Below are 13,616 nucleotides of genomic sequence, written 5' to 3'. Positions count from 1 at the left end.
GTGGAAAGCGTTTGTGATCGATTGTGCACAGTTTAACATGTGCAAGTGAAGGATTTGTGCTCCGGAATATTAAAAAATAGTGGAACAGAGCAGTGTGAGATTAAGTGTTTTGTGCTTAACTGGAACTGTACTTTGGCATTCGTAGATGTTATTTTTTAGTTCAAACATTCCAATTATCTTTTGTGAGAGATATTGTAAGACAGTGAGTCTTCTCAGGATTGGAGCCCTTCTTATTTTGAGTTGTAAGCTCTAGGCAGTGTGCCTGAATGCATGTGCATTCCCTTGTAATCTTTATATTTGAGTGCACTCATTTTGTGGGTCTCATCCCCACCATGGTTTTTCCCTTGACCGGGTTTTCCACGTATAAAATCTTGGTGTTATGTTGTTGCTGATTGCTTTGTGTTTATGCATCTTTCTTTTGTTCATTTGCATTAAGTGGTTGAAAGCATAGTAGCAAAAATCGTTTAGGGAAAAAATCGGCAAACCAAAAGTATAAGATTTTTTGAAAAAATCGGCAAAAACACGGGAAAAAATCAGATTTAAAAAAAAACATTTAAAATTGTAGAAAAAGAGAAAACAATTTTTTGAAATAATTTCAGGGCATTTCCATAGCATAGAGATATAAAGAGCAAATAAAATAGAGTTTAACCTGTTAATTGTAGAAAATAATTTTTTGTTGTTTATATTCATATTACTTATTACACAGGCAAATAATCTCTTAAAAAGTTAAGAGGGCAGGCACCAAATACACCAAATAGTTGTCTAAGTATTAACTGCGATCAAAAGTTAACAAACAAATATTAAAAGTAAAAGTCATTTTGAAGTGATCCAAGGATTTCATTGTAATTGAGGCAAGGAGTTTTGTAGGGTTAATTCAATATTTTAGAAAGCTTATCAAATCATATTCCACAATTACAATGCTTTTTATCATAGTAACAAAAATCATTCTGGGAAAAAATCGCCAAACCAAAAGTATAAGATTTTTTGAAAAAATGGGTAAGAAATTGGATTTTAAAAAATCGTAAAATTTTTTAGAAAAATAGACACAAACTACTTTTTTTTAAAAGTTAAGGGTATTTCCATAGCATAGAGCTATAGAGAGTAAATAAAATAGAATTTAACCCATGAATTGTAGAAAATAGATCTTGTTGTTTATATTCATGTTGCTGATTACATAGGCATTTCATTAACTTTTTAAAAGGGCATTCACCAAATACACCAAATAGTTGTCTAAGTCCGAGATCAAAGATTAGCTAAGTCTATGAAGTAGCTAAGATCAAAATTTATCAGACTGAGATCCAACTATTATTAGGAATTTAGTAAAAGTGGAAGCCATTTTGAAGTGATCCAAGACTTTCATTGTGATTGAGGCAAGAAGTTTTCTAGGGGTATTAGCTAAGTCTATGAAGTAGCTAAGATCCAAATTTATCAGACAAAGATCCAACTATTGCTAGGAATTTAGTAAAAGTGGAAGCCATTTTGAAGTGATCCAAGACTTTCATTGTGATTGAGACAAGGAGTTTAACCCATGAATTGTAGAAAATAGATTTTTGTTGTTTATATTCATATTGCTGATTACATAGGCAAATATTCATTTAACTTTTTAAAAGGGCAGTCACCAAATACACCAAATAGTTGTCTAAGTCTGAAATCAGAGATTAGCTGAGATCAAAATTTATCAGACAGAGATTTAACAATCGTTAGGAGTTTAGTAAAAGTGGAAGCCATTTTGAAGTGATCCAAGACTTTCATTGTGATTGAGGCAAGGAGTTTTCTAGGGGTAATTCAATATTTGAGAAAGCTTATCAAATCATATTCCATAGTTGCAATGCTTTATATTCCCTGATGGCAATTGGTAAGTCTTTTATATGTGGTAGAATTCAACAAAAGGCATTTGTTTAGCTGAAGTAAAAGATTAGCAAGCCACTGGTTTTGGCAATACCTAGCTTGCAACTACTATTTTAGGTAGAGGCAAATTTTAATGATTGTGTGTTGGAGGCTCTTTTATTACAACTATGTAAGCTTGTTTGTTGTCATTCAGATTTATTTCATGGAGCTCTTAAGATATATTGCTCACATAATGAATTGTATGTCTTTGTTTGAGCAAAAATTAACTATATCAATTATAAATTGAAAATCATATATCTATATCTACATATATGAAATATGTTTTTGAACATTTAGTGTTGTGGTAGAAAAACTCCATTGGTGAGGTAGCCACCAAGGTTCAACAAGTGTGGGGAAAGATGAACCCCCCGAAAATGGACAAAATAACAAACTTTTTCAACGTTGATTCCACATTGACTCTGATTTTGTCTTAGACCAACCCTATTTCTAAGCAATTCAGTAATTTCATGCGTTTTTCTAGGGTTTTGCAAGTTTTTACAATGATTTTTTTCACTTTTTTGCCATTTTTGGGGTTTTTAACATATTTTAACATGATTTAAGTGCAAAAAATCTTTTAAAATTGGGTCAACACTTGGTCAACGATTTTTTCATGAATCGGGATTTTTTCGGGGAATAAATCGGCTAGCTCCAGGATACAGGATTAATCAGGTATAATCGTGATTTTTTGCAGACTATTGCTCCATTGCTCTAAACAACGCATATGCATAGGGTGGAAAAATCAATCATGAATGTTAACTAGGAAAAAGTAACTTAGAAGGCAAAGGGTGACATTATGTTAAAATTTTTGCTGATGCCCTTATCTTACAAAATCAATCTTCTAAGAATTGAGCCCTGATCATAGTGCAATACTCTGACATTACACTTCAAGGCACTAAAATCTGAAGCATGAAACTCAAGAAGGTTGTGTTGCATGTTGAGAACTCTTCCTTTTTGCTTGTGCTAACATCAACTTTATCCATGTTGCTTTCTTCTCACAATTTAAAAATTCTTACTGTTATCATCTGCTATATAAATAGCTTGTCCATCTTTCTGAAGCCAACCTTTACTAGTGCATGACTTTCCACCCCCCACAACTTAATTTTCTTAATCTTATCACCCAAAATAGAGAATGTTTCTTCAGTTTTCTGAAAGTTACTTTTACCAGTATTTGACAGTCATTGGCCACCTTGAGAAGGAACACGATTTCCATTATCTCTGTTAACCCCTAGCTTGTTGCTGACAATTCAGGTTTTGTTCACTTCTCTGAGGTTTCTTTTAAAGAAATGTCTTTCAACACCTGCATGAATTCTAGGGGACTCTTTCTGACAAACTGATTTGAACACATGGAACCTGCACTTGCATGTTAATTTTCTTTTGTTGAAATCCTTGCAACCCTCCCATCTCCTTTCTTCTTTGCTTACATTTTTAGGATTCTTTCTTGGGTTGAGTGCAACAAAAATGATGATGGAATGTAATATTCCAGATCAATTTAAAAATTTGTACTTTTATTTTCTCAAAGTTAATAGAAGAGCATTTTGTCAAAGAACTTGTATTCACACTTCAGTGTAAATTTCTGATTTGCAGATTTATGCAACTTGTTCGAACATAGTTAACTATACTGCATGAAAATTCATATAAATGCTCATAACCAGTACATAAACAAAATGATAAATAGTTGCATTGACTGGACAGCAAATAGCATTGGTGTTTAGTAGAACAAACTGCTGTGAAAGGGCAGAATACAGAGATTTAAATTCTATAACTTCTGACCTTAACAACCAGCAAGATTCACCTACTTTTAATGACTGGAAATATCAATATCTTCTCCTTGAACCTTCAGCTATCCTCTTTAAGGTTTGCGCCTGCAATATAGGTTCTCCAAACCATACACCAAGGGCCATGGTTGACTGCCATGCTTCGGGAAACCCACAGGCCCATCCTCACAGTCACTGGCTACCATGCTATGATAAAATCGTCCCCGAGTTTGACTCATATCGCCCTGCATATCAAACTCCATGTTCACCTGATGGGAGCTACCAGTAAGCTAATACAAATCCAATGCCTCTGGTTGTTCCACGTACCTCATACAAAACCCACCAGTAGCATCAAAATCTCCTTTAAAGGCTTATGCCACCTCTGGTTAAATTGATTACTTGGCCTAGCTTATTCACAATTCCTTTTATTTGTCTTATTATCAGGTGCGACCACTTCAGAGGTGGCGGCTTTTGATTTGAAGTGCTGGAGAAGTGTATGAATTTTTTCTTCACTGAAACTCACAGAGCTGTTGACTAGGAATCTCCCTAAATGTGCACTAGGATATGGAAAGGCAAATTTTTAATCTCTCTTCTTCGATGCCCTTTGGGAGTTGTAGAACTCCTTCAAGTACCATAAAATGGTATGGCTGGGTTAGTTCAGCATAAAGAAAAATATTTTACTTCTTTTAATCACTTTTCTCATAGTGCACAATAAACTTTGCTTCTACACATTTGCACACACAACACCAATAAGATTATCAAATTTCTACAAAACTTTCACAACTGTACCTAAAAATTCCTTCTCTGCAAATTGATACCCTGAATGGATTTCAGTGTTGGCCAGGAAGGATCTTTCACCACCGAACCCAATCTTCATTGTAGGGTTTTTGTCCTAGGCTATGGTTGAATAATCCTGTTCAAACTCCACAAATATGGTTTTCAGAAAATATCAAAATCCAGAATGAACCAAAAGAGACCCTTCAACCCTGTTTATAATCCTCTCGGAAACTTTCTGGAAATTATAATTTAAAATCACTTTATAATTAAATAAACCTTTTTGCTCTGAAAGTTGACTTTATTTCACATTTAACATTTCCGGTACTTTAGTCACTTTTATAACCATCTTATAAATAATTAATTTAATTCATCTTTCAAATTATTCTTTTTCGACAACTTACAATTAATTTGCTGATAGGCTTTCTTTCAAGTGGACTTGCCAGTCCATAATTCACTGGCAAATCTGTCTCACGCTGTTAAACCATCGTTTTGTGCCACTAAACCATTTTCAGCTGCCAGTTTTTTGAAGTTCCGTTTTATGATTTTTTTCAGAGTCGCTGTTGATGGGGAGAAGCAGCCAGATGTTACCATTTGCTTTATACGACACCAAGCATTGGTCCATGACTTGGCTCATAGTTTCAGTTAAAAGGCTGGAAAAATCTTGTGTCCAGCACAAAAGTCTGCTAGATATTTTTAGATCTACTTTTCATTTATTATGAGTGGGTTGAAGCGACAGCTGCTGGGAGATTGGTTTTGCTTCATCTCATTTTTATAAAGTTTTTGATTTGATAGTGTTTTTAAATATTTTTCCTGCAAATTATACCCATTTTCCTCATGTGCATGGTTGACAGCACGACATAATTTTAAGGTACGTCACTTGCCATGGTTTTAGTGAGTTTAGAATCTGTACATGACCGGTTCATTTTTTGCTGTGTTTCTTTTCCTGGGTAAGTCAAATCATCTGCAACAAAACATTAAAAATTGAAACAATCAATCATTTCCAGCACTTTCAGGTTATTGGCCCACATAGAAGATCAGTTGGATTTTCCAGTGAAAGCAAACTATAGGAGAGGGTTTAACAAAAGACAACAATCCTCAGAATAACAAAAAAATAATATAGAAACTGGCTGAATTGCAAAATAAATAGCATGATGCTGGAATCAATTCTCCATAGATAGCTATGGATTAAACATGAAGACTGAATACCAATATCTTCCACAGATCAGTTTGGATAAATCTGTGTATGCTTCTGGATTCGATTGTGTTGAGTTTTTTTTCATCAACATTTCGGATCACACTTTGTGATCCATCATAATTTTTTTTCCCTTGTGCTCTCTACTATCATCCTGATGATGGATCAATCACAGAGTGATACGAAACGTTGATGCAAAAAAACTTACACAATCGAATCCAGAAGCATACACAGATTTAGACTAATGGATTGTGGAAATCTACTGACATTGAAGAAGAAGGATGTTAACTCCATACAAAAAATAAATAAAATGTCGCAGATGTACTGAGGAAGACAAAGAAATTTCGAGTCATGCGATGTATACGTTCCAAAATAGCTTTAATAAAAGCAGAGGAATGGGAAATGTTTGAGGTCCAATGAAAATTTTGTCAAATGTCCCCAAGCTGATTACATAGGTTAAAAACATCACTTAATATTTAATAAGAGATGTTGTGTTACCGTACCCTTTGACGGCGACGAAACCTTGAGTTCTATCATATGGCTTCTCAACTCAAATTTGTCATACTTGTTGGGAAGTAATCCATAAAGATATATTGGAGGGAGTAGAACCTCGAAGGAAAAAGACCTCTAAAGAGAATAAGCAGCACCTCGCAATTGGTCATACAAATTAGGTTGATGCTGAAGCTATGGATCACTTTTTTTTTTTTTTTTAAAGGGGTAAATGCTTTTAACCTGGAGGTATGAGTCGATGGGGCTTGAACCTTGATGGCAAGATTAACAACACAACAACTTAACCATCACAACATGCCACTATTGGCAAGCTATGGATCACTATAGGTCTATCTTCCTCCATAGAACTATTTACATGGTAATTTTGAAGCTTATTGCCAAAAAAATAAAGCCTTTGACACATAGGTTCATTTCACAATCGTAATTAAATTTTGTTTTTCAGGGACAAATCATGGATGACATGGTTGCATTGTAGAAAATCATATGCTCCTTAAAGCTAGACAGAAAGTTGAGAATGCTAATCAAGCTAGACTTATCAAAGCTTTGGAGAGGTATAGCAGATAGTTTTTAGATCTTCTGCCATGTAATTTCGGGTTCAATCAGCAAATGATTGAATGAATCACAAAACATTGTCCTTCACTCATTTAACATTGCCCAATAGTTACATGGGAAAACTTTAAGCCCAGACATGGCGTATACTAGGCAATTTCATCATCATATGTTTGGGTATTTCATGTCATTAATGTTTTCTTCTTGTAAAATGCCTACTGATGCAACAATGAGCTTCTACTATTGAATGCTTAAAAGTGTAGGGTAGAAACCAAACTAGTAACGGAAGTCACTACCATAAGAGGTAAACTAATAGAGCCAAAAACTGGTCTCTTTAGGTGCAGTTACCAAATGTAAATCTCAATGAACTGTGAATAGAAGATAAATAATAAATATAATAAATATCCTAGACTGTGAGTACTCAATAAAATAAACAAATTAGATTAAAGTGTGGTCTGATAAGCCTTACTAGTCCGAGTTGAAAAATAAAACTAGTTACATAAATTAGCGATGTTTGACTTTTATTGTAGAGAAATTTGATTTGGTTATAAGTTAAATTAAAGACATGAAATTTCTATCGTACATGATAACATTCAAAATTTTATTATATGATTCTTCAAAGGAATCTAATTGTTTCTAAAACAATGAGGAAAATCAACAAAATTTGAAACATTGTTGAATAACATCTATATCTAATTATATGATACAATGACTATTGGTACAAATCAAAATTCATATTTGTAGTTAAAACATGTATAGATTTGTATTGTTATTTAACTAGTAATATTAAAATACATTTAAATTTTACTTGTATCCCTTGAACCTCTTATGAGTGGAATTGCTAGTTATTTAATTATTAATTATTTCTTGCACAACCAACTTAAATTACGAAAAATGCAAAAATAGTTCAAAAGTGAATTTTGAAGGTGCCTATATACTCAAGAGCTAACCGGGGATCCCGACTTACTAAAAATAGACGCTTTCCAAAAATAGCATTTTCCTCCAAGATGTTTGGAATGCACCCAACATGTCGAAACTACTCCCAAAAGCATCAATGGACTCGGCAAAAACTCCAAAGCTCAATGCCAATAACTGAATTCCATTCTGAAAAGGTGGGCACTCACCAAGAAAGTTGGAGCTAAATATGATGTTGGAGTAACAAAAAATGGGGACATTACAAATACATGGAATGGCCAGTTCCATTTCGATGTCAGACCTTGAATAAAACTAACTCCTTGTCAATCTCAGTTTATTGCATAAAGCTCACAATCATTAACAAGATAATAAATATGATCCAGAAGATCCCTCTTGTGCAAATGTATTTTGAATCATGCCCTCGTGATTTCATGACTTTCCTTAATTAGAGTAAGAGGATCCAACTTAATCTCCTGAAATGGAAAAGCCAATGCTTGTTAGCATCTCTTCAATGCAAAATTTGTCAGGTACGCAAATTTGTGAACCTGAACCCACACTAGTTTCTATGGGCCAGGATTTGACAGAGAGAACATAGGAGCCCATTGTGTCTTAAAACACAACAAGCGAGACTTCATCCACATCATCCAAAATTTCAAACTCAATATATCAAACTCCTCTGCATGTTAATTTAACTCCAAATCATGGAAGGTCTGCACACTTGGCCAAGGCGGAAAGAGGAAGCATGAAACCATTAAATTTACCAATTCGAGTTCCTGCATGTACAAACAATTAATGCTCGTGGACTTCAAATATGAAAGATTGAGCCATTTTGGTTAGAAACATGAAGAACTAAATGCAATGCATAAAAAATTTCAAAATTTCATAGCAGATTAGTTTTCTGTTTCTATCTCAATCCATGAGTTCTTAGCTTGTCCTATTCTTATCTTGGACATTATCATTCACCCAAGCATCACTAGAAGTTTTACATAGGCTGCATCCGGTCCCTTGATAGGCATTTACAGTCAAAAGCTTTTTGTATCATCAAAGTTCTTGTCTGAATGCCTAAGACATCTTTGCTTCTTCAAACAAGTACTCCATTAGTTAATGGATGAGCTGGTAAATTAATGGGGCTTTCATGGTGGAGCCCCAGGTTCAAATGCTGGATACCATTCTATTTTTTCTATAAATATAAGTAATTCACCACATCCAATTCTGAGGGCAGCACACCTCGATGGACAAGGGTAGGTGCAAATATTCATAGTATTTAATGGATTAGATGCTTTCATTGTGGCTTCTTAGTCAAAACTTTCTTCACGAAGGGGGTGATTTGCCAACCCTTAAAAAAAAGAAAATTCCTCAAGGAAAGCTTAGATTAAGAGTTGAGACACTATCAGACACCTATCAGGTTGATTGGTCATATGTCTGCACATATGTTGGACTTTACATGGGAAATACAAAGATGCACACTTTATATTCCCGCCTGCTTTGCACAGGAGTTTAGAAAAGAAGGAAATATTTCAGTCTATTATGTCTCTAAAGGTTATCCTTGTTGGGGCACATTTTGACAGGCGAAAAGTCAAGGAGAAAGAGTCATTATAGCTGTGAAGCAGGGGCACTTATTAGCAACAGCTTTTCACCCAGAGTTGACATCAGACACTCGTTGGTATGTGGTTCAATTGATGAGATAAAAAAATTGAATACAAAAACAGTGGAAGATATTGCAAATCATGAAATCGTTTCATTACCTGGTTTTCTTTCTTTTAGTTCTCCATTCAATTCAGCTGGTTATATTGTTTTTGGCCAAACAATAGTATTTTCTGAGACGATCTTCATTACCTTACTTTACAGGCACAGTTATTTCCTAAAGATGGTATGTGATACTGAACATCAAACTTCAGCATGCATAGGATCAAAGGAAGATCCAGACAAGTCTCAACATTCACCTCAACAGAGAGATCTCCCAATTTTTCAACAAACAGAAGGATTAAGTTTTGAGTTTTGAAAATTCAATTAATATTGCATTCTTCCTTACAACTTCGGTATTCTTGTTAATTTCTATTTGTTTCAAAATGGTATATTCCATTCTCTTAAAGGTTTGAAAGATGTATTTTGTTCTAAATCAATTAAATTTTTATTTGTTATCATTTATGATTTTGCATTAAGCTCCTATATTACTACATGGCACGGCATGTGTTACGCTCTAAAGAGAGTAGCCATATCTTGCAACCTTGTATATGTAATTTAAACTAATTTTACTAATGTCTCTCATTTGCAAGTCATTTGTGTGTAGTGTGTTCCCTTTGAAACTGAAGTAAACTATGAAAGTGGTATCCACGCTTCATCTGGCATCTCCTTGGTATTATGTAGTGTACTCTAGTTTGGTATAATTCTGTTCACATGCCTTAACATAGTTTCAAGCGGTGCATCTTCATCCCCACAGTCGTATTCTTTCAGGTTTATAGTGCACTATACAATAGAATTGGAGTAAAATATTCGTGGTGTTTAAGGGATTTTACCTGAATTTTGATTTGTAGTGTGTTTTATGATCTTAGGTATCCCTAAAATTAATTCCCTTCCCGTTTAATCTTCTCTTATTATTTGCCATGTAAGGTATGTTGTTTGTTATCTTAATGCTGAAATATGTGTTCATCACCATGTGTTTTCTCTAATTTAAAAAATTTCCTATTTAAAAAAAATGAATTTGATACTTTAAAGCAGATCTGGATATAAGGAAACCTGTTTTTAGTAATGTTTATTTTTTAAATATAAATTATTTTTAATATATATATATTTTTTAATATATTATAGAGTTAGCTTAAGATTCTTTTTGATCATTTAGAATCTTGTGCATGCGTTAGGGAATTGACTAAATATGTTTCATGGTTTAGTTTTACAGCCAGGTAATTAGGTGCAGATCAGTCTGAGTACTGTCTAGGATGAATTCCTAAGGAGCCCTCCAATGTATTTAGTCATGTTGGACTGAATTGAAAAGTTTGCTTATAATTCGTTTAATGCTGTTATCAAATTTCTGTGCAAAAGAAATTTCTGCAGTAAATGTCTACGTAATGCATGGTTTGTTTTATCACAGCAGTGTTTGTGTACTGTTGATGTGTGTTTTATGCACATGCAATCATCAAAATAAAATATCAAAGTATTTTACCCTCTCTTGAACAAAATCACCTCAGATGCTAAGGATGAGATAAACTAAAATGATTCCAAGGTTTCTACAGTCATGTCTTGACGAGTGGGTAACTCAATGGTCGATGTGAATTGTTGTTTTCACTTGGGGACTTACACAATTGTTCAAATCAACTTTGCTTATCATGAATATGGAATGGGTGTGCTGATAACTTAGGATTTAGCAATGAAGTTCTTGATTCAATTCTAACAAGACTTTCTAAAAAAAGGGGAAAGGGAATAGGGTTAAGGAATTCTATTCTAAACCTAGAATGCAAGAAGTAGTGAAGAAATTCAGTGGAATTGAACTAGGCAAGGTCTCACCATCAAGTTGAACAGATTTTGACACAAGTTTAAATCAATCATATAAGGTGTATTTTATAGATATTTAAACTACTACCATCAAACATTGATACCATCCAAGTTGATGCATAACAATGAACGTATAATAATCGAAGTTAAGTTTGCATAAATTTCTAGTTGACCAAGCAATGCACACTTACAATTAACAAGAGGCTAGTGGTATGGATAAATGGATTCCACACAAATACATTCAACAAATTCTTTCATTCAATCTAACAAACTTGAAAGAAAATTCTAATCTAACTTGGAGGAATTGAGAACTTTGAATGCAAGACAACACTTAAACAAAAAACAACATCAAGTCGAACAATGATTTATATTCAAATCTGCAGCATCTACCAACAATTCTCAAAAAATTCTTTTACAAATGAGAGACAATGGGGTATATATAGTCCCATACAAAATGGATGGTCAAGATTCAATCAACATCAAAAGCCAAGATCATGCCAACAAAGCCCTAGAGTTGCCTTAATTAGGGTTTACATAAAAAATGGAGCCACCAACATATGACCCAATAGAAAGACATCTAGTCATCAAAAAGGGAATCTTCTAGAAGATTTCGTCTTGTATCTTTTTCTCTCACGACATAATCCAAGAATCTAGCCAATACAAAATTTAATTTCTCCATGGAAATACTTGGTAAGACATCCTGCTGCAAATCAATCACGTCCAAAGCATCCAAGCAAGTGTCCAAGGCGTTTTCCCAATCTGACATGAGCTTTTGTGAATTGTGAACATGAATCAACAAAAAGACCAAGTCATCCATCTGACTCTTTTTCAAATAGTCCAACTGATTGAAGTACATGAATTTCATCTTGTTTCTCAATTTTGCTAAGTGTAAGCCATTGGCTTCACTGATATCAACTTCGAATAATTTTTCAATTGAGGCAAGGATCTTCAATTGAATATCATGAATTGATCCTTACATCTCTGCACAATTCTTTTGTGCGCTCTCATAAGTTGATTTCTTCATGGCTAATGAACAATACCAGCCATGAAAACGTATCTGTCTCCATCATGCACAATATTCTCCTCGATCAATGTGGATGTAGGAGTTCTCTTCAAGGCTTTGAGGCATGGAATAGTCTAATTTGGATTAGGTCGGAATTCCTCCCAAACTCCCTCTAGATATTGTATTCTAAACATGAGTGTCATTGTCCTATCAAAAGTTTGGAAAAAATGAATAAGGAAATCATCTGCTTGCCTCTTTGTTTCTTCAATCCATTTCTCCAATTTTGAGAGAGTATCTCTCGCCGCCTCATAATTTGTATGTAGTCCACGATCAATTGCAATAGAGAAAATAAAGGTGAGATTCTCACGCTTGATCCCTGCAATGTACTCTCTAAGTTTGATATTTTCTTTCTTATATTCCTCTTTCTTCTCTATCTCCCTGCTCAATCTTGCACTGATTGCAGTCCAATTGATTGAAATACATGAATTTCATCTTGTCTCTCAATTCTGCTAAGTGTAAGCCACTGGCTTCACTGACATCAACTTCGAATAATTCCTCAATTGAGGCAAGGATCTTCGACTGAATATCATGAATTGATCTTTCCATCTCTACACAATTCTTTTGTGCACTCTCATAAATTGATTTCTTCATGGCTAATGAACAATACCAGCCATGAAAACGTATCTGTCTCCATTATGCACAATATTCTCTCCGATCAATGTGGACGTAGGAGTTCTCTTCAAGGCTTTGAGGCATGGAATAGTCTTCTCTGGAATAGGTCGGAATTCCTCCCAAACTCCATCTAGATACTGCATTCTAAACATGAGTGTCGTCGTCCTATCAAAAGCCTGAAAAAAATGAGTAAGGAAATCATCCGCCTGTCTCTTTGTTTCTTCAATCCATTTCTCCAATTCTGAGAGAGTATTTCTCGTTGCCTCATAATCTGTATGTAGTCCACGATCAATTGCAATAGAGAAAATAAAGGTGAGATTTTCACGCCTGATCCCTGCAATGTACTCTCTAAGTTTGATATTTTCTTCCTTATATTCCTCTTTTTTCTCTATCTCTCTGTTCAATCTTGCACTGATTGCATGAGGGTATCACCAACTTCCTAAAATTCCTTCTCTTTTGTAGTACAACAAAGGGAAACTAAAGTAATCTGGAAATCTATGGGAGTAGCAACATCCTTCGTCACATATCCAATAGGAACAACCATCTGTGCAATTTGCATTCCTGAATCATCTCTATCTATATGTGACAAAATTTCAGCTTTCTTTGGTTCTTTTCCCTTGTTGCTCCTGGCTAAGTAGTCATCTATGTCATCAATAGATTGCACCTCTACCATCTTCATACTTTTCTCCATACTCTTCATCAACCGATTAGAAATAACGACCATCTCCATACCATCATCGAGACACATCTCTTGATCAAACTCTCTCAATGCTGAGATAACATCATCATCATCATCATCATCATCATCATCATCCTTAGTAAAATCATATACATTCTTCCCCAAACTAACCTCCAAAAGGATAGTAGG

At 34.4% G+C, this 13,616-nt stretch overlaps 1 protein-coding gene across 1 annotated transcript in view; it reads left to right on the top strand.

The window, feature by feature from the left end:
- The window catches only part of LOC131065721 (probable pyridoxal 5'-phosphate synthase subunit PDX2), a 132,578-nt gene extending 122,715 nt beyond the window's left edge, over positions 1-9,863 (top strand). Inside the window, exons 7-8 of the mRNA XM_059208758.1 lie at positions 9,153-9,247; positions 9,433-9,863. Coding sequence (XP_059064741.1) covers positions 9,153-9,247; positions 9,433-9,586 — 249 coding nt within the window. The 3' untranslated portion in view covers positions 9,587-9,863. The remainder of the gene's footprint in view (positions 1-9,152; positions 9,248-9,432) is intronic.
- The last annotated feature ends 3,753 nt before the right edge of the window (positions 9,864-13,616 follow it).

The sequence above is a fragment of the Cryptomeria japonica genome, chromosome 7 (assembly GCF_030272615.1).
Source record: "Cryptomeria japonica chromosome 7, Sugi_1.0, whole genome shotgun sequence".
NCBI classification, from domain to species: Eukaryota; Viridiplantae; Streptophyta; class Pinopsida; order Cupressales; family Cupressaceae; genus Cryptomeria; species Cryptomeria japonica.
This window is presented reverse-complemented; position numbering and strand designations above follow the sequence as displayed.